General features: G+C 44.8%; 1 protein-coding gene across 2 annotated transcripts in view; it reads left to right on the top strand.

The window, feature by feature from the left end:
- TRAPPC12 (trafficking protein particle complex subunit 12) overlaps positions 1-17,954 on the top strand; it is a 148,766-nt gene that overhangs the window by 62,039 nt on the left and 68,773 nt on the right. For both annotated transcript variants that reach the window (XM_069728040.1, XM_069728041.1), the window contains exon 5: positions 4,968-5,106. In XM_069728040.1, the coding sequence (XP_069584141.1) occupies positions 4,968-5,106 (139 nt within the window). The remainder of the gene's footprint in view (positions 1-4,967; positions 5,107-17,954) is intronic.

Here is a 17,954-nt window from a genome sequence, read left to right on the forward strand (position 1 = left end):
TATTAATAATCTGGCTAATCTGCGTTTATTCAGTTAATGTGGGGCCTCTGCTGGTATATACGGATTTATTTGGTTTCAGATGACGTCCTCATTTATTCTTCACAAATGAATGGAAGTTGAACCAGATGAGCATATTTTCCAGATAACGTCCTTGCCCCTGTAGGGTTCTGGTTCGCTTCCTCGTGTTCCGGTTTTCTGGCTTTAGGTATATTGGCTCCTGTCTGCTCGTCTATTACCAGGATGACAATAGCGCCACCTGCTGACACTGCTCCTCATCACAAGTGACCCCACAGCATATATTGGCCTCATACGAATCTGCTTACAAGCAAAGCTCCTGCTCTGGGGTCTGTTAATAAGGACTAAAGTTACTCCTGGTAAAGGGGGCACTGGGGATTGTGGCCCTCCTTAGATGACCTCTGACACGTCTCCCAGATACGCGGCTGCAGTACGGAGCTGTAATACCGTCCTGTGCACATTGTGGTTTTATAATGTGCCCAAAGCAGAGCCAGAAAGTTATATCCCACTGGCTGAGAACACTGACCTCACAGGTATCACTGCCGGACCTGAAATATGCGGTATATTCAGTGCTTTCAGTATTTAAAGGGATTGTCCACTACTCAGACATCCGCTTCTGAATCCTTATGTTTTCCCCCACTGTAAAATAATACCGCCTATGCTCACCCCCTGTCCTGGTGCCGTTCCGGTGTTGTTGGCACTGGCTCTCCCAGGCATGGCGTGACATTATGTCGTGTAATCACTGCAGCCAGCGCTGGCTTCTCTGTCACCTCCTTCACAAGACATCTGGAGAAAGTGAGAGCGGCAGCAGCTCTCACTACGTCTGCAGGTCAATGACGTCCATGTGAGAGGAGGGTGAAGCGGCACTGACTTATTAATGTCCTGCGATCCCCGGGAGAGCCAGTGCCGACACCGCTGGAATGGCGCCAGCACTGGAGTATAGGTGTTATTATATTGAGGGGAAACAGGGATTCAGAAGGGGGTGTCCGAGTTGTGAGCGACCTCTTTAGTAGATAGTAATGTATAAAAAGTGATGCAATTTTCTGACATCATCTATATATCATTTTACAAGATCTCTGCATGCTATAATTAGCAAAAATCATTATTTACTGGAAATGAACGAATCTCTTGGAAGTTCAAATTTACTCGGTTTGAATATAAATTATATATATATATATATATATATATATATATATATATATATATATATATATATATATATATATATATATAATTTATTTTTATTTATTTATTTATTTTTATAAGATTTTCAGCCAATTGATTTGCCAGGAATCACAATAATTCAAAGCCTTCAACTAAGATGTGTGTGTAACACTCTGTGGTCTCCTAGGACTGTATCCAATCAAAGCTATTGAACACAAAGTCAGCTATGGTATTGTTAAAGTTACCTCACAATAGAAATGTATGGTAACAAGTAGTAACTAACAGCCCATTTAAAGGTAATGTGTCAGCAGGCCTTTGCTATGTATTCTGAGAGCACCATGATGTAGGGACAGACACCGATTCCAGCGATTTGTCACTTCATAGACTGTGTTTTAGTTTCAATAAAATGATTTCTTTAATAGCAGGAGATTATCACTACAGGACTAGGTGTCTTGTGCCTCCTTGTTCATCCCCGCCCCCACCACTAATTAGCAGCTTTCTGTTAATATACAATGTACACAGAAAGCTGCCAATCAGTGGTGTGTGTGGAGTTATACAAAGCCCCGCATTCTGAGCTCTGCTAGATCTACAGCAGAGAAAACTGATCCTATCACAACTGCTGCACTCAGTAAACTAAGTGACACATCGCTGGAAATCGGGGTCACTGTCCCTACATTATGCCACTATCCGATTACATATCAAAAACATGGTAGCAGATTCCCTTTAATTAAACCGCACACTGACGAACTCTGCATTTTTTGTTTGCGTGTGTCTTCTTAATTAAAAAATGGTCACTCTTAGTCATTTGTGATCAAGTAGACCATTCTGGGCAGAACACGGACTCGCACTGATGGTGTTGCTGTCAGAGGTAACATCATTCTACTATGACTGAGACGAATGATATGCCACATATTCCATAACGCTCTTCATTTCCTCCCCACTAATACACTTACCGGAGGGAAAGGAGACCAGTTGTGATTGGTCGTACTACTGCCCAGACGGTTGGTACCAGCGGTGGCGGTGGGCTTCTTCTAGCGGCTCCCCCATTCTTAGCCATGCTGTTTTGTTTTTTTTTCACACTAGCTCGTCCAGTGCCAATCTTTCTTCTACCATACATTTTGTACAACACTATAATTAACTTTTGACAATTTTTTTTTTTTTTTTTAATCCCAATTACTCATCTGTTGCCAAATAGGACATAACAAGAAATGCTAGGTAGGAAGGTAGGAAGTGTGGCAGTGTTATAGCTGTGGCTTGTATGTTTGTCAAATTGGACTAATAAAACGGATTTACAACACACACACTTTGTGGTACAGTTGCAGTTACAGTTAAATATCTATTTAGGGAAATTTTATTTTGTATTTTTCAAGGAAATTTGTCAACAGGTTTTTGCCACATAGTGGGAAGGCAGCGTAATATAGAGATAGACTCCCTGATTCCAGCTATGTGTCACCTACTGGGCTGCTTGCTGTAGTTTTGATAAAAATCACTGTTTTATCACTAGAAGACTAGTAAACCTGCTGCCAGGTACTCTAACCGCACCCCCACCACTGATTGGCAGTTTTCTGGCTATGCACAGTGTTCACAGGAAGCTGCCAATCAGTTGTATGGGCGGGGTTAAGGAGAGCTTAGCATTCAGAAAACTGGAAGAATTATAGCAGATAAAACTGTGATTTTGTGAAAGCTGCAGCAAGTAACCCAGTAAGTGACACTTTGCTCGAGTGCAGTTCTTTGCCCTGACATAATCTTGGACTCAGATGGGGTAGCAAAAACCAGAAAACAGAATAATACTGTAAAGAAAAGCAATTACCCTCTTCACAAACACGATGGCACAAGAAATGCAAAAACTCACTACATTTGCTTTTGACAAGAAGACTACTGTCCCTGACCCTGATTTCAGATGTAATCATTTTTCTGTGTCTTGCTGCTGCTTTCTAGTGCATTATGGATGAAGAAAAATGTATAACTGTAAAAGTCACATGAAGTAAGACAGATGTCAGCTGCACCATATAACTGATCAATCACCCGGAGTCTGCTGCTGCTGCTGGCACTGCTCCTGTGTCTCTCCTCCTATCAATTGAATCTCTATTTTAATTTGCAGACTACTACTCTCCTCATCTTCACCGCTGCAATTGTACAACATATCACTGTCTGGAGCATTTGTGCAATGTTTTAAGGCTTTTCTTATCGCTATTCCTGAGCTGTGAACTCTGAAGTCCTCTCACTATCCTAGATCGCCTTAACATGGCTGCTGCATTTCCTGCCTAGGCTTTTATACAGGCTGTGTTAGTGGCCGCTGATTGGGTGTGCTTTACAATGTGATGTGATAGCTGCAAGGCATTATGGGAAAGGTCGTGCCTGAGATCATGTTAGCTGCAATCTTCTGCAATGTGTAAAATGGCTGCAGGCATTTTTTGCCATTAACTTGAAAGACAAATTGTTGTAATTTGCCGGTGACCAGTTAATTTCATACAATTCTAATCTATTCCCTCACCTCCGTTTTACTTTTTATGAGTAAAAATCTGTTTTGGTCACATGATCACCACATCGGTGCAGGGTCCAGGGTCCTTTTCTGTCCAGAACTTTAAAAAAAATTCTCCAAAAAATAAAATAAAAATGTAATATTTATATAATATTTATTTTGAATTATAAAATATCTTTTCCTGGTGCAAAATAAATGCAGAGCTTGTACGAGGTAGAAACTTATTTCTCGCTAATAAATATAATGACCTATTTTCATAAAATCCTACCAAGTTGGAGCACTTGTGTGGAAGGTGTTGACCAATCATTGTCTCTTACCGTTACGTCATTGGGCATCGAGAGTCATAGCTGCTTTCTGGGTGGGACCACCCCTGAGGATCCCCTCCTAAGTATCCTATGGGTGTCCTTGTCTAACTAGTCAGGTTGTCCCATAAATGATATATATCACCTATGCTCGGAAGGTGCAGAGGGACAGGAGTCCTAAATTTCCCCAGTGAATGAAGTAATAGTGAGCATGTGCGACCAACGCTCCATTCACTGTATAGGAGTAGTGTTCACTGCTGGTGTATTCTGTCAATACCCCCATTTTCAGTATCAGTGGGGGTCTCTGCTCCTGGACCACCCCCTGGGATCAAATAACTACTATCTATCCTATGGATAGGTGATAATCTTTTTTTAGTGATACTCGCTCAGGGTCGGATTGTTACCTCTGCCATTGCCGCCCCACACAGTGAATAGGTTGTCACTCTGTGATGCATGAAGGGGGCTGGCTGACTGGTTCACTTCAGTAACTAAGCCAGTCTTCTCCAAATCAGTCTGTGCATACATGGATAAGGTGGCTTAGTTATTGAAATGAGCAAATCAGCCAGCCTCCTTCCGACACGTCATTGACAAAGGGAATGCAGAGGAAGCTTTCATGCAGAATAGACATTTTTGTTTTATTTTTTGTTTTCATTTTGCTTGAGAGCTACTTTAAGGGCCATTTTCAGGTCAAAGCTAAAAGGATTGTGTTGTATACTTTCTATTTAGCTGTAGGAGGATAGGCCAAGTATTATTTATGGCTTAATGTAAGGCCAGCCCAATGATGACTTGGTGAAATAGGGCTCCGAGTTTTGGGCTATTGCTTCCTATACATTGATGGATGACTGACGAAGAACATCCATCAATGCCAGGGGGATTACACAAGGAGAACACAGACGGGCAGATGCCACAACTTCAGGCTTGGGGCCACCATGACACACAAGTTATATAGCGGTATAGAATCCATACTTGGCGGCTGACCTCACTACTTCTCACATGTTTTCCAGCTCTGGTTTCTCCGGCTGTCCTTGCTGGTGAAGCTTGGACTTTTTCAAAATGCAGAAATGGAGTTTGAGCCATTTAAAAACCTGGACCAGCCCGATCTGTACTACGAATATTACCCTCACGTGTATCCCGGGCGCAGAGGTAAGACGCTTTTTCTTATCAGTTATGAAGTGATACAAGTCATTGTCTTATTAGTAACGTGGGTATGGGGCAGCGATGGTCCAAAAACAGGATGTGTTCATCATGGCGAGACGTGAGTGGGCAGCACTGCAGCCTTGCTGCCCTGGGGTCCTGGGTTTAAATCCCACCAAGGACGCCATCTGAAAGGAGGTGCGTGGAAGGTGCGTGCCGGCTCTATCTGACCTCCAGCCGTTGGGTTAGTCTATATTGGGCACAGCGATGATGTCTGTAAAGTGATGTGGAATATGGTGGGGCTATGTAAGTAAAATAAACATGGAGCAATTTTGTGGGAAGTGAAAAGGGAAATCATCTATAGAAAGTCCGAGGATGATCCGAGACATGAAATAAGCAGCTTCACTGATGATGGAGGGCGCTGTCCAGCATCTGGAGTCAGTCAGTGAGTAGTGCTGGCACGTAGATGCTAATCCTCACCGTAAGAAACCATGCATCTGACTTGCTAACCTACATTCACGTCACCATGAAAATGCAGTATAATCTGCTGACATACAGTAAGGGGAGCGGAGGAGAATGATATATGGTTTGGTGAGAAAAATTTAGTATAATCTGCTTTTTCATCATTTAATCCTCTGCTCTTTCTGGGGTTTTCAGTCCAGTGGGCGGTCCTATCAGTGACGGTGACTCCTATCAGCCACTCTTAGCACCGCCCACTGGACTGAAAACCCCAGAAAGAGCAGAGGATTAAATGATGAAAACTCAAATTATACTGAATCTTTTCTCACAAAACGATATATCGATCTATTCAGCTCCCCCTGCGCTATAACATGGTGCCTGCAGATTGGCCTGTATTTTCCTGACGACAGGTCCCTTTTAACACTTACAAAAAAGTGATACAGGAAATGTAAATATATGTAGAGATTCTCTCCAAGTACAAGAACTTTACAGCATTCCAAAGTGCAACGTGAAAAAAGGGGGGCAATTTGTTTACCCATGTAAAAAGTGCCATTTCAGCCCCCCATGCCAGCTTAAAGGGGTTCTTTATGCTTGTACTCCTCGGTTCGGTCATCCTGACAGGACGCTGAGTGGAGGGGGCTAAAGGAGAAGATAAACCCCTTTCTTACATCATATCCATATCAGACGGTCAGTTTAGTGCGGTGCAGGGAGGACGTCTGTCTCGGCTGAACACTGCTAGATGGACGTTGCCATTTTTAAAATCCTAACACAGTGTATTACATACCGCATTCCTTTTTCTTACATTTTCAGAGAACCCTTTTAAAGGCAACCTGTCACCTTGGAAAATGCTATTTACAGTAGTGTTCAAAAGTCCTGCATAGGATAAATTGATTGATTTTTCAAGTTTTAAACGTTTTCTGTCGAATATTTTCGATGCTAATATGACCTATTATATATGGTTTTGTTCAGAATACAATTTTGCATTCTTTCCCTGTAATATTTTAAGCTTTTGAAGCAGTTTTGCCTGAAATTATTGCAACAATATGGGAATTAAAAGCAGAACTAAACATTGTACAGCTTCAGATCCAAAATTAGCCAATCACAGATGAGGTTCTTGTGACCATCATAACCTGGATATGGCAGCCAATCACATTGCATCACATCTGCTGCTTTGTTTGTTTGTTTTATCTGTTGGTCGATCTAGTGAATCATACTGTAGAGTTTTATGATGGGAGCCTTCAGATTTTTGCCAGCGGAGGATCGTGGGCGAGTTGTGGTGCTACATGAAGAGGTTTATACTGGCCCCCAGATCGCAAGGAAGGTCGGCTGTAATCAGAGTACAGTTGTAAGAATTTTGCAGAAACATAAGCAGCTTGGAATCACCCAGGACAGGCCCAGATCTGGTCGGCCCAGAAAGTCAACTAAAAGGGAGGATAGAGTACTGATAAGAACATCCCTCGCCAATCGAAAGCTCACCTCTCCTCAGCTTCTGCGAGAATGGCAAGAAAAGTGCAATATTGAGGGAGCAGCATCAACTGTTAGGAATAGATGTTTGGAAGCAGGATTGAGAGGGTGCAAGGCCCGAAAGAAGCCATTGATGACAGCCATACAAAGACAAAGGCGAAAACTGTGGGCATTGAAATAGTTAAAATGGAGGAAGGAGGAGTGGGAAAAAGTGCTATTTAGTGATGAAAGCACTTTTTGCATTTTAGGAAATGATGGCAAGTCTTATGTGAGAAGGTTCCCACATGAAGAGCACAAGCCAGAGTGTTTGAGCTCCTCTGTGAAACAACCGATGAAAGTAATGGTCTGGGGCTGTATGGCAGCCAATGGTGTTGGAAGGCTTCATATTGTAGAGGGTATGGTTAATGCAAAAAAAATACATAGACATCCTTAATAAGAAAATGCTGCCTTCTGCTCAACACTCTGAATTAAATAAAAAATAATAAATCTTAAAAAGTAAAATTTAAGTCTGTGTGAACTTGCATTGGAAGTTAGTGAACTTAGAAACCTGTTCACCATTCTACACACTGTACTGGTGTAGGTATGGTTATGCTGTAAAAAAAATTATCAAAAATGCACATACCATAATAATTTATACACTTGCGACATTCAAAAATGAGTATGGCATACAATGAGGGATTACAAAAACATATCTGTTCCACCAGTTTCACTGTAGAGATGCAGAAGTATGAAACATATAGTTTTCTTCACGCCTATGCAGGACTTTTGAACACCACTGTACCTGCAGATATAGTGTTATTATACAGGTAAATAGCCTTGCAATGCTGTCCGGCTGCCTTACAGAAAGGGCGGCTACAGGTGGAAAATGAACTAGTTTCCTCCCTGGAGCCTCCTGTTTTCAGTCCTGGTGATGTGCACGGAGCGTGTACAGTCAGCGGTCGCAGCACCGCTCACTATACTGTGACTGACAGCCGACTGCAGTGCATCTGTGTCCATCAAAGTGCCGGAGCTCCCTGTGCTGCCAGCAGTGACTGCAGCCACTCCATGCAGATGTCCATGACTGAAAGCAGGCAGCTCTCAGGAGGAAATAAGTTCATTTATTCGGACTCCCATGACAGCACCACGAGAGAGGAGATCCTCCCTTCAGGAACAGGAAACCTACAGATACAAAAAGGGCAGCACCTCTCCCATGCATCAGTTGGTTTCCTGTTCCTCTAGGGACAGGATCCTACAGATGAATCCTAAGGATCCCAGGCCGGCCGGCCGAATCAGGTAGCGGGGGGTCTCCTACCTCGGCCGGCGCGGGAGTTTCTGGAGACACCACGGTGGTCCTGGCTGGGCTGCACGTCGGTGGCGTTTTTCAGCAGGGAGCAGGGTCCAGAGGATTCCTGTCTCCGCCAGCGCCGGTAAGTATTCCCCATCCCCTTCAGGTCTGTGCGGTATGTGGTGCAGCAGGGTTGCGGGGTACTGGCGTCAGGAGGTGGGTGCCGTCCGGAGCACTGCTGGCCGTCTCCGGCGTCCTGCACCGCTCTGTGTGAGCTGGAGCATTTCCAGGCCGTGGTGATGTCGGGGGGCGGAGCCTGCGAGCGCTTCCGGGTCGCTGGGTTGCTGCGCATGTGCAGTTGATTCAAGATGGCGGCGCCCACCGGATCCTGAACGCTGGGTTCAACGTAGGCCCTCTGACCTCCCAGCTGCATCCTGGATTGCGTGGACCAATGGGGTCAGCGCGAGGCAGTCTGCTGACCAGAATCAAGGGGGATTTTTTAGCAGGTGTCAGATTCAGAACCCTGCTTTGGCATCATTTCATCATGGAGAGTGATGGTGATCGGTAGCCTCAGCTGCTGGATGAAGTACGACAGAAGCCCAAGGAAAAGGAACATGTCAGGAGTGACCAGTCCAGTCGTAAGAGCTCATCCAAGCAGGGATCGAGAACATCGACTGGGAAAGAACCCCCTCGCATTCCGGTACCTTTTTTCGGCGGGCACTGGTAAGTGATCTACGTGAATGTTTACTCAGTGACGTAGGCCCCCTTATAATTTGTCATTTTAGGGGAAGAAAAGTATGGGCAAGACGAAACATAAGGAATGCGCCCTCTGTGGAGTCCCCTTACCAGATTCTTGTCCCAAAAAATTATGCATCCCCTGTATACAGCAGACGGTGAGGTCTACAGGAGTGGTGGGGGTGGAGTGACATTAGGTCAGATAGAAGAGATCACCTTTATTGTCCTCCCCCAGGTAGCGGAAGAATCTATGAGTGCGGCTAACTTAAAGGAAATGATCCGTGTGGAAGTAAGGGAATCCCTGAGGTCCCTATCCCAGGCGGGAGGTTCAAAGTATAAGGTTCCCTTGAACTCTGATTCTTCGGAGGAAGAAAGAGAAGAGGGTGACTATGGCTCTGTTCCCTCTTCCTCTTCATCAGAAGAAGACTCTAGCCGATTCTGTCTGCCTCTGGAGCGGGTAGACAAACTAGTAAAATCGGTCAGGGGTACAATGGTCATAGAAGAGCCTAAAGCGCAACCTTCCAGACAAGAGATGATGTTCAGCGGATTAGATCAAAGAAAACGTAGGTCTTTCCCGTTGAACGAAAAGATTCAGGAATTAATTCTCCGGTAGTGGAAGAAACCATGGAAAGAAAGGCTCTTTGCCACCAGCATTGAAGCGCAGATACCCCTTTGATGATCCAGCTGTTGATACCTGAGACAAGGCCCATACATTAGATGCTGCAGTGGCGAAAGCATCAAAGAAAGCCTCACTACCATTTGAGGACATGAGGACTCTTAAGGATCCTCTTGATAGGAAGGCAGATGCCTTCCTTAAGGGTACCTGGGAAATGGCGGCCAGATCTTTGAGACCGGCAGTAGCTGCAACTTGTACGGCTAGATCCTTAATGGTTGTTTCTAGATCAGTTGGAGTCCCAGCTTAAAGAGGGCGCTTCCAGAGATATAATTCTGAATGCTCTACCAGTAATTCAAGAGGCCGCTGTCGGACGCTTCAGTTGATTCGGTTAAAATGGCGGCCAGAGCAGCAGGACTCTCCAACGCGGCTCGTAGAGCCTTATGGTTGAAGTGCTGGTCAGGAGACATTCAATCAAGATCGAAACTCTGCGCTATCCCATGCAAAGGGGAATATCTCTTCGGCCCAACTTTGGATGAGTTGCTGGAAAAAGCAGGGGATGACAAGAAAAATTCCCTAATTTATCATAAGCATTCTACTGTCGTCCTTTCAACAGATGGAAATTTGGTCGGGGAAGGAAGCGCGTATCCTCACCCTCTAGAGACAATTTTTGATGGGAAGATAGACGCAGGAGAGGTACGGGCTATATGTTCCGCCGTTCCTCAAAAGAACGTAAAAAACCGGACCAATGACTAGCAATCCCTGTGGGAGGGAGATTGTCAGCTTTCTCTTCAGCATGGTCAGACATCACGAATAGTGATTGGGTGCGAGGCATAATATCGGATGGACTGAGAACTTGAGTTTAGTCATCTACCTCGAGATAAGTTTAACTCCCTTGCGTTCTTCCCCCCTTGAACAAACAGCTTTGGAAGCGGAGGTCATAAGCTTATGCCTTTAAAAAAGTTCTGATTGAAGTACCGGAATCAGAGAGAGGAAGGGGGTTCTACTCTCCTCTATTTCTGATTCAAAAACCAGACAAATTGTTTAGAACTATTATAAACCTTAAGTCCCTTAATGAGTTTCTGGTTAATAAAACCTTTAAGATGGAATCAATCAGTTCAACAATAAAAATGCTGTTCAAACACTGTTTCATAGTAGTTGTAGATTTAAAAGATGCATACTATCATGTACCTATCCATGAAGACTTCCAAAGATTCCTAAGGGTAGCGGTTCTTATGGGAGGAATAGTTCGCCATTTTCAGTTCAGGGCTCTTCCCTTCGGTTTATCAGCAGCGCCTAGGGTGTTTACAAAAATAGTTGCTGAGGTCATGGCGCACTTACGAGAATCTATTATTCTCGTTATTCCTTATCTAGATGATTTCCTTATAGTGGGTAATTCAGCAGACCATTGCCTTTCACAAGTAAAGACGGCTACGACCAGACTAGAACACCTAGGCTGGATTATAAATTATGAGAAATCCCAATTACAGCCCTTAAAAATTCAGAGATTCCTGGGGCTGCTATTAAGGCCCCTTCACATTTAGCGACGCTGCAGCGATACCGACAACGATCCGGATCGCTGCAGCGTCGCTGTTTGGTCGCTGGAGAGCTGTCACACAGACCGCTCTCCAGCGACCAACGATGCCGGTAACCAGGGTAAACATCGGGTAACTAAGCGCAGGGCTGCGCTTAGTAACCCGATGTTTACCCTGGTTACCATCCTAAAAGTAAAAAAAAACAAACACTACATACTTACCTACAGCCGTCTGTCCTCCAGCGCTGTGCTCTGCTCTCCTCCTGTACTGTCTGTGAGCACAGCGGCCGGAAAGCAGAGCGGTGACGTCACCGCTCTGCTTTCCGGCTGACCGACGCTCACAGCCAGTACAGGAGGAGTGCAGAGCACAGCGCTGGAGGACAGACGGCTGTAGGTAAGTATGTAGCGTTTGTTTTTTTTCACTTTTAGGATGGTAACCAGGGTAAACGGCCCTGCCGCTTAGTTACCCGATGTTTACCCTGGTTACCAGTGAAGACATCGCTGGATCGGTGTCACACACGCCGATCCAGCGATGTCCACGGGAGATCCAGCGACCAAATAAAGTTCTGGACTTTGTTCAGCGACCAACGATCTCCCAGCAGGGGCCTGATCGTTGGTCGCTGTCACACATAACGATTTCATTAACGATATCGTTGCTACGTCACAAAAAGCAACGATATCGTTAACAATATCGTTATGTGTGAAGGTACCTTTAGATTCGGAGACCCAACAATGTCGTCTTCCACCGGTTAAGTTATTGCGTATTCAACAACAGGTGTCAAAGGCGATTGATAAACCCTCCATGACACTTAGACAAGCTATGTCGCTGTTAGGTTCCCTGACTTCATGCATTCCCGCTGTCCGTTGGGCTCAATTTCACACCAGACCTTTACAGTCTGAGGTACTGGTTAATGATAGGCCCTTACAAGGGTCCTTACAGGGACAGGTGATATTAAGTCCAGCAACCCTTACATCTCTTAGATGGTGGCTAAATGAGGACAAATTATCGTCAGGAGTTCCCTGGGTGACACATGTGACTCGTGTAATAACCACAGACGCTAGCCCTGCGGGGTGGGGGGCACACATGAGTGACATTGTAGTTCAGGGTCTATGGGACTCCCAAACATCAGTCTCTTCCAATCAGAGAGAGTTAATGGCAATTGAACTTTCAGTTAAAAAAAAAAAAATCCTCGTATATCTACAGGGTCACCATGTCAAGATTCTCTCGGACAACCAGGTGGCGGTGGCCTACGTAAATCACCAGGGTGGAACACATTCTGAATCTCTGATGAAAGTGTCAGATCGCCTACTCCAGACAGCAGAAAAGCATTTACTATCTTTAACTGCGCTGCATATCAGAGGGAAGGAAAACGTAAAGGCAGACTTTCTAAGCCGCAATACATATACAAGGGGAATGGTCTCTGAACAGAGACATCTTAATAATAATCTTTATTTTTATATAGCGCTAACATATTCCGCAGCGCTTTACATTTACATCTTCCATCACATTGTCCGCAAATGGGGTCATCCAGAGGTGGACCTCTTTGCCACCAAGGACAACAGGAAAACAAGAAAATTCTGTTCCCTAAATCCCAGGGAGAATCCCCTGGTAGTGGACGCCTTCCTGATAGAATGGGGATTTCGGTTGGTTTACGCGTTGCCCCCCCATTGGCCCTGTTACCCCTAGTGGTCAGAAAGATCAGGGAGGATCAGGCAAGAGTCATACTGATTGCCCCGTTCTGGCCCAGAAGGGCCTGGTTTGCTTGGCTCAGGACCATGTCGGTAGACGACCCCTGGGTGCTTCCAGACACTCCGGACTTACTCTACCAAGGTCCAATCAGCCATCCACAAGTGAAGGGACTCCATTTAACAGCATGGAGTTTGAGAGGTCATTACTAAGAGACAGAGGTTTCTCCCCAAATTTAATAGATACCGTTCTGAAGAGTAGAAAACAAATAACAATGAAAATCTACTCTAGAACCTGGAAAAAGTTCCTGGCCTCTTCAGATTTTAATATTGATGAAGAAATACCCATAAATCAGATCTTAGAATTTCTGCAGAAGGGTTTGGAGCTAAATCTATCCACGAGTACGCTAAAAGTACAAGTCTCAGCCCTAGGGGCCCTGTTTTCTTGTAACATTGCTAATAACTATTGGGTCTCAAGATTTAATAAGTCATCTAGTAGAGCTAGACCCATACACAAGAATTGGTCGGTACCTTGGGATCTCAACCTAGTCCTTTCAGCCTTGACTAAGGAACCGTTTGCGCCCTTACATTCAGCCTCAATTAAGATGTTATCCCTTAAAACAGCTTTTTTGGTAGCAATAACATCTGCTCGTAGGGTAGGGGACATCCAGGCGCTTTCCAGACTATCCTGTAAAAACTCTGTATAAGGGGAAAGAGTAGTCCTCAAACCGGACCCGGCTTATTTGCCAAAGGTAGCATCACATTTTCACAGATCACAGGAGATAGTTCTACCATCATTTCTCCCTAATCCTTCTAACTCTAAGGAAGAGATACTCCATACATTGGATGTTAGAAGATGCCTGTTAGAATATATCTCAGTCACTGATGCTTGGAAGAGAGATAATGCGTTATTTTTGTCCTTCCAAGGTCCTAGGAAGGGGCTTAGAGTATCGAAATACACACTAGCAAAGTGGATTAGGGAGGCTATCTCTCTGGCTTATACTGCAGGTGGGGGTCCGGCTCTGCAGAATCTGAGGGCGCATTCCACCCGGGCCATGGCTTCATCCTGGGCGGAAAGATCTGGATTATCAATCGACCAGATAAGTAAGGCAGCCACGTGGTCATCCCCTTCCACCTTTTTTAAGCACTATCTGTTGGACTTGGGGTTCTCCTCTGATCTCACCTTCGGGTTAAGGGTGCTATAGGCTATAGTCCCTCCCTAAGGTAGCTTACACCTCTGTAAATCTCTTGTGCCGTCATGGGAGTCCGAATAAAGCATTAAGCTACTTACCGGTAGCTGCGTTTTTCGGAGGCCCATGACCGCACCCTTAGTTCCCTCCCTTTTAACGTGGGGGTTGCACTTTCTAAAATGTGTGTGTGTGTATATATATAAACACACGTGTGTGTATATTGAGATATATAGATCTCACGTGTGGTATCTAGATACAATGCAATAGGATATTTTTGTATATAATGTATATTTGTGTGCCACCGCTGTAGTCCTCTCAGGCTCTGAAATACAACTGATGCATGGGGAGAGGTGCCGCCCCTTTTTGTATCTGTAGGTTTCCTGTTCCTGAAGGGCGGATCCCCTCTCTCGTGGTGCTGTCATGGGCCTCCGAAAAACGCCGCTACCGGTAAGTAGTTTAATGCTTTCCTCCCAGGAGCCGCACTTTCAGTAAGGCGACTAGGCAGCATTATAGCTCTACTTACCTTCAGATTAACCCTATATCTGCAGGGCAAAAGCGTTTTCTTAAGTTACAGGTTCCCTTTAAACAATGCGCTATCTAAAAAAAAAAATTGAAATTTAAACCGCACTCCAGATGTCTCAAATGTAAAATCCCAGTAAGTTATTTGGCCGGGTCCCCTGTGCAGCGTTTTGGCTCATAAGACTAATTGTCCTTAAGCCTGTTCACGTTGGCTGATAAATGCGCCAGCTATATTCATGGCACCGCTATTGAGCACTGCACACTCTTATTTTCTATATCCCATCAGTTGGTTACAGCCTGTGGCCGGGCGCCTAGACCCGCACCTCGGCTACTGCAGCGCTTCTTGTGATTGGTCTCTCTGCGCTCTCATTCTCGGGTTATCACTGGTCATCGCTCACAGTCAGGTGAGAGTCTCGCTAATAGCAGGAGGCCTCTTTCTGTCACTCTGATACTGCAGGGGAAAATCTCCTTCACCTAAAGTGCCCGTCTGGGAGCCATTGCCTTTTCATTTGATCAGTTTGCATCTTCTCTTATAATTACTAGTTTCCCTGTCTGCGGCACAAGAGTCATTTTATGTTCTGCTCTCCTCCATTCATGTGTATTGTCCTTCTCCTATTCCTCTCCCTGACAGTCTGCAGGCTCTGTGTTCATGGTGTGTGATGATACCACAGTCGGGCCTCACTGTCTGACTGTATTCTCTGACTCCTCGGATTAAACACGGAAAATTATCTGCTCCCACATCTAGCTGCAAATCTCGTATATTAACACCATCACTTACCCTTCTGTATCTTTATCTGTGGGCATCTCTCCCTTAGAAAGTGTGACTCTGGCCTCTATGGGAGCCTGCAGATTCAGGGTAGTCACCCAGTGACTGAGGTGTTGGTTGCTAGGCGATGGTTCAACTATATTCACACCAATTCATTGCAAATCGTGTACAGTTATAGTCCCCAGGGATGGAATAGCTGGAAACTCCATCTTTTTTAGGTTTCTTTTAATAAAAATAGTACAAAGAAAACCTGTCACTTGTGAGAATGCATTATTGTCCCTCCTTCTGCTGAATCTTCATCTAGCCTGCTAGACAGTTCCTCAGTGTCCCTCCTCCCTGCTTCTGCTGAATCTTCATCTGGCCAGCCTGCTGGACAACTCCTCAGTGTCCCTCCTCCCTGCTTCTGCTGAATCTTCATCTGACCAGCCTGCTGGACAGCTCCTCGGTGTTCCTCCTCCCTGCTTCTGCTGAATCTTCATCTGGCCAGCCTGCTGGACAGCTCCTCAGTGTCCCTCCTCCCTGCTTCTGCTGAATCTTCATCTGGCCAGCCTGCTGGACAGCTCCTCAGTGTTCCTCCTCCCTGCTTCTGCTGAATATTCATCTGGCCAGCCTGCTGGACAGCTCCTCGGTGTTCCTCCTCCCTGCTTCTGCTGAATCTTCATCTGGCCAGCCTGCTGGACAGCTCCTCAGTGTTCCTCCTCCCTCCTTCTGCTGAATCTTCATCTAGCCTGCATGACTGCTCCTCATTGTCCCTCTTCCCTGCTTTTTCTGAAACTCAAACATCATTGCCTGACTAACTGCTCCTCAGTGTACCTCCTCGTCTCTGCTTCTTCTGGATCTCCAGACACCTACCGTGATTGATAGCATCTCAGTGTACCTCTTCAGTGATGCTGCTGAGATCTCTCACTGCTCAGTACAAGCTGCAGCTGTCAGTCTGGGTGTTTGGAGACTAAATGCAGTTAGACTCATGAGCACTCTCACTCTGTTGCTGGAGTCATAAAATGCTCTTCTTAAGATCAGGAATACAGTCATTCTGAAATGGATTTTCATAGTAAGGACACCGGCCTCACCAGGACTAAGAGCTCTAATAATATATGCAGTTCGCATTGTGACAGATGTGTTTTTTAGGCGCTAAGTAGAATCATGACACTGTGTTAGGAGACCACCGTTACCATGTACCGCTACCATCGTATAGTTTCTATAGGGCTCCCTTAGGCACCAGGGTCTGGGTGCAGCAGTTACTTCTGTCTCCTTTATAGCTGCCCCCCAGAAAGGGTGGTAGGAGGGTAGAGTAGTAGAAGGCCTCCTGCATGGAGCGGGTCGACATTAACGCTGCGGCACAGAACTGCAGGTCTGCATGATTCTATCTAGACTTTTCCAGTTCAGTTCGGATCACAATGTCAGAAGTAGAGCTTAGCATTGAATTCTGGAGGAGATGGGCCGTCAATATATAGACTGAGGAAGAATGGCCGCAGCGGGGAGTAGGGCGGATGACTGACAGCCGCATTCATTATGGATGGGAGTCTAGGAGAGGCCAATGACTATCGGCAGCAGCTTTTGACGTTATATCAATTAGGACTTAAATTAGTATTTTGCTTGTGTTTAAAGGTGAAAGGAGCAGATATCTAATCACATCTGACCTCAAGAGCAAATAGAACCTGTTATATTTTTTATTATTTTGTAGCTTTTTATTACATATTTATTTTGTTTAAATAAAAATTATAAAAAACAATACCGTATTTTTCTTTTGAAACTGTGCCTTTCTTGTATTTAGCTTCTGTTTGGTCTGGCATCTTCTCTGTATTAAAGGGCTATTCCCATCTCCAAGATCCTATCAAAATATGTAGTATGTGTAATAATAATATTAGCAAATACCTCTAATTAGAAATATAGTATGGTGCTTCTGATTAGCTATGTCGCTTGTCCTATGTGCCAGGGCATTGCAGTAGTTTAGGTATCCATGGTTACGACCACTAGCAGCTAAGTCACTATATGAGTGGTTGTAACCATGGATACCTAAGCTACTGCAATGCCCTGAACTTGGGGTAAACAACATAGCTAATCAGAAGAACTATCCTGCATTTCTATTTGGAGGCATTTGTAAATATTATTATTATTATTATTAAGTACTAAAACTGTAAAGCGCTGCGGAATATGTTAGCGCTATATAAAAATAAAGATTATTATTATTATTATTACACCTACTACATATTGGAATAGGATCCTGGAGATGGGAACAACACTTTACCTTGAATTGCATGAAGATGAGCTGTGATACCAGACGACTTGGCCCATGGATGAGTAGATCACAGATTTGTTGGAGGATAGTAATAGTTTTCTATATAAAGAAAAAACTGTCAAATTAAAGGTGCTGCCCAAGCAATTTACTGCGTATTACATTTTGCATCTGTTCTTGAGATATTAGAACACTTGTCTCTTGTTTACAGTTCGTCGCCTTGGACACCGACCACTGTTGCTAAACGGCAAAACCCGTGCATCCCTGTTGAGCTTGTAAGCACTGCTTTGAACTGATCAAGGACCTCTGGCGTGCACTGTTACCGCCTAATTCCAGTCAGATTTATCAAAGTGCTTACAAGCTACACAGCAGTGATGGCCAGTCAGCAATG

Source organism: Ranitomeya imitator, chromosome 5, assembly GCF_032444005.1.
Source record: "Ranitomeya imitator isolate aRanImi1 chromosome 5, aRanImi1.pri, whole genome shotgun sequence".
Taxonomy (NCBI): Eukaryota; Metazoa; Chordata; class Amphibia; order Anura; family Dendrobatidae; genus Ranitomeya; species Ranitomeya imitator.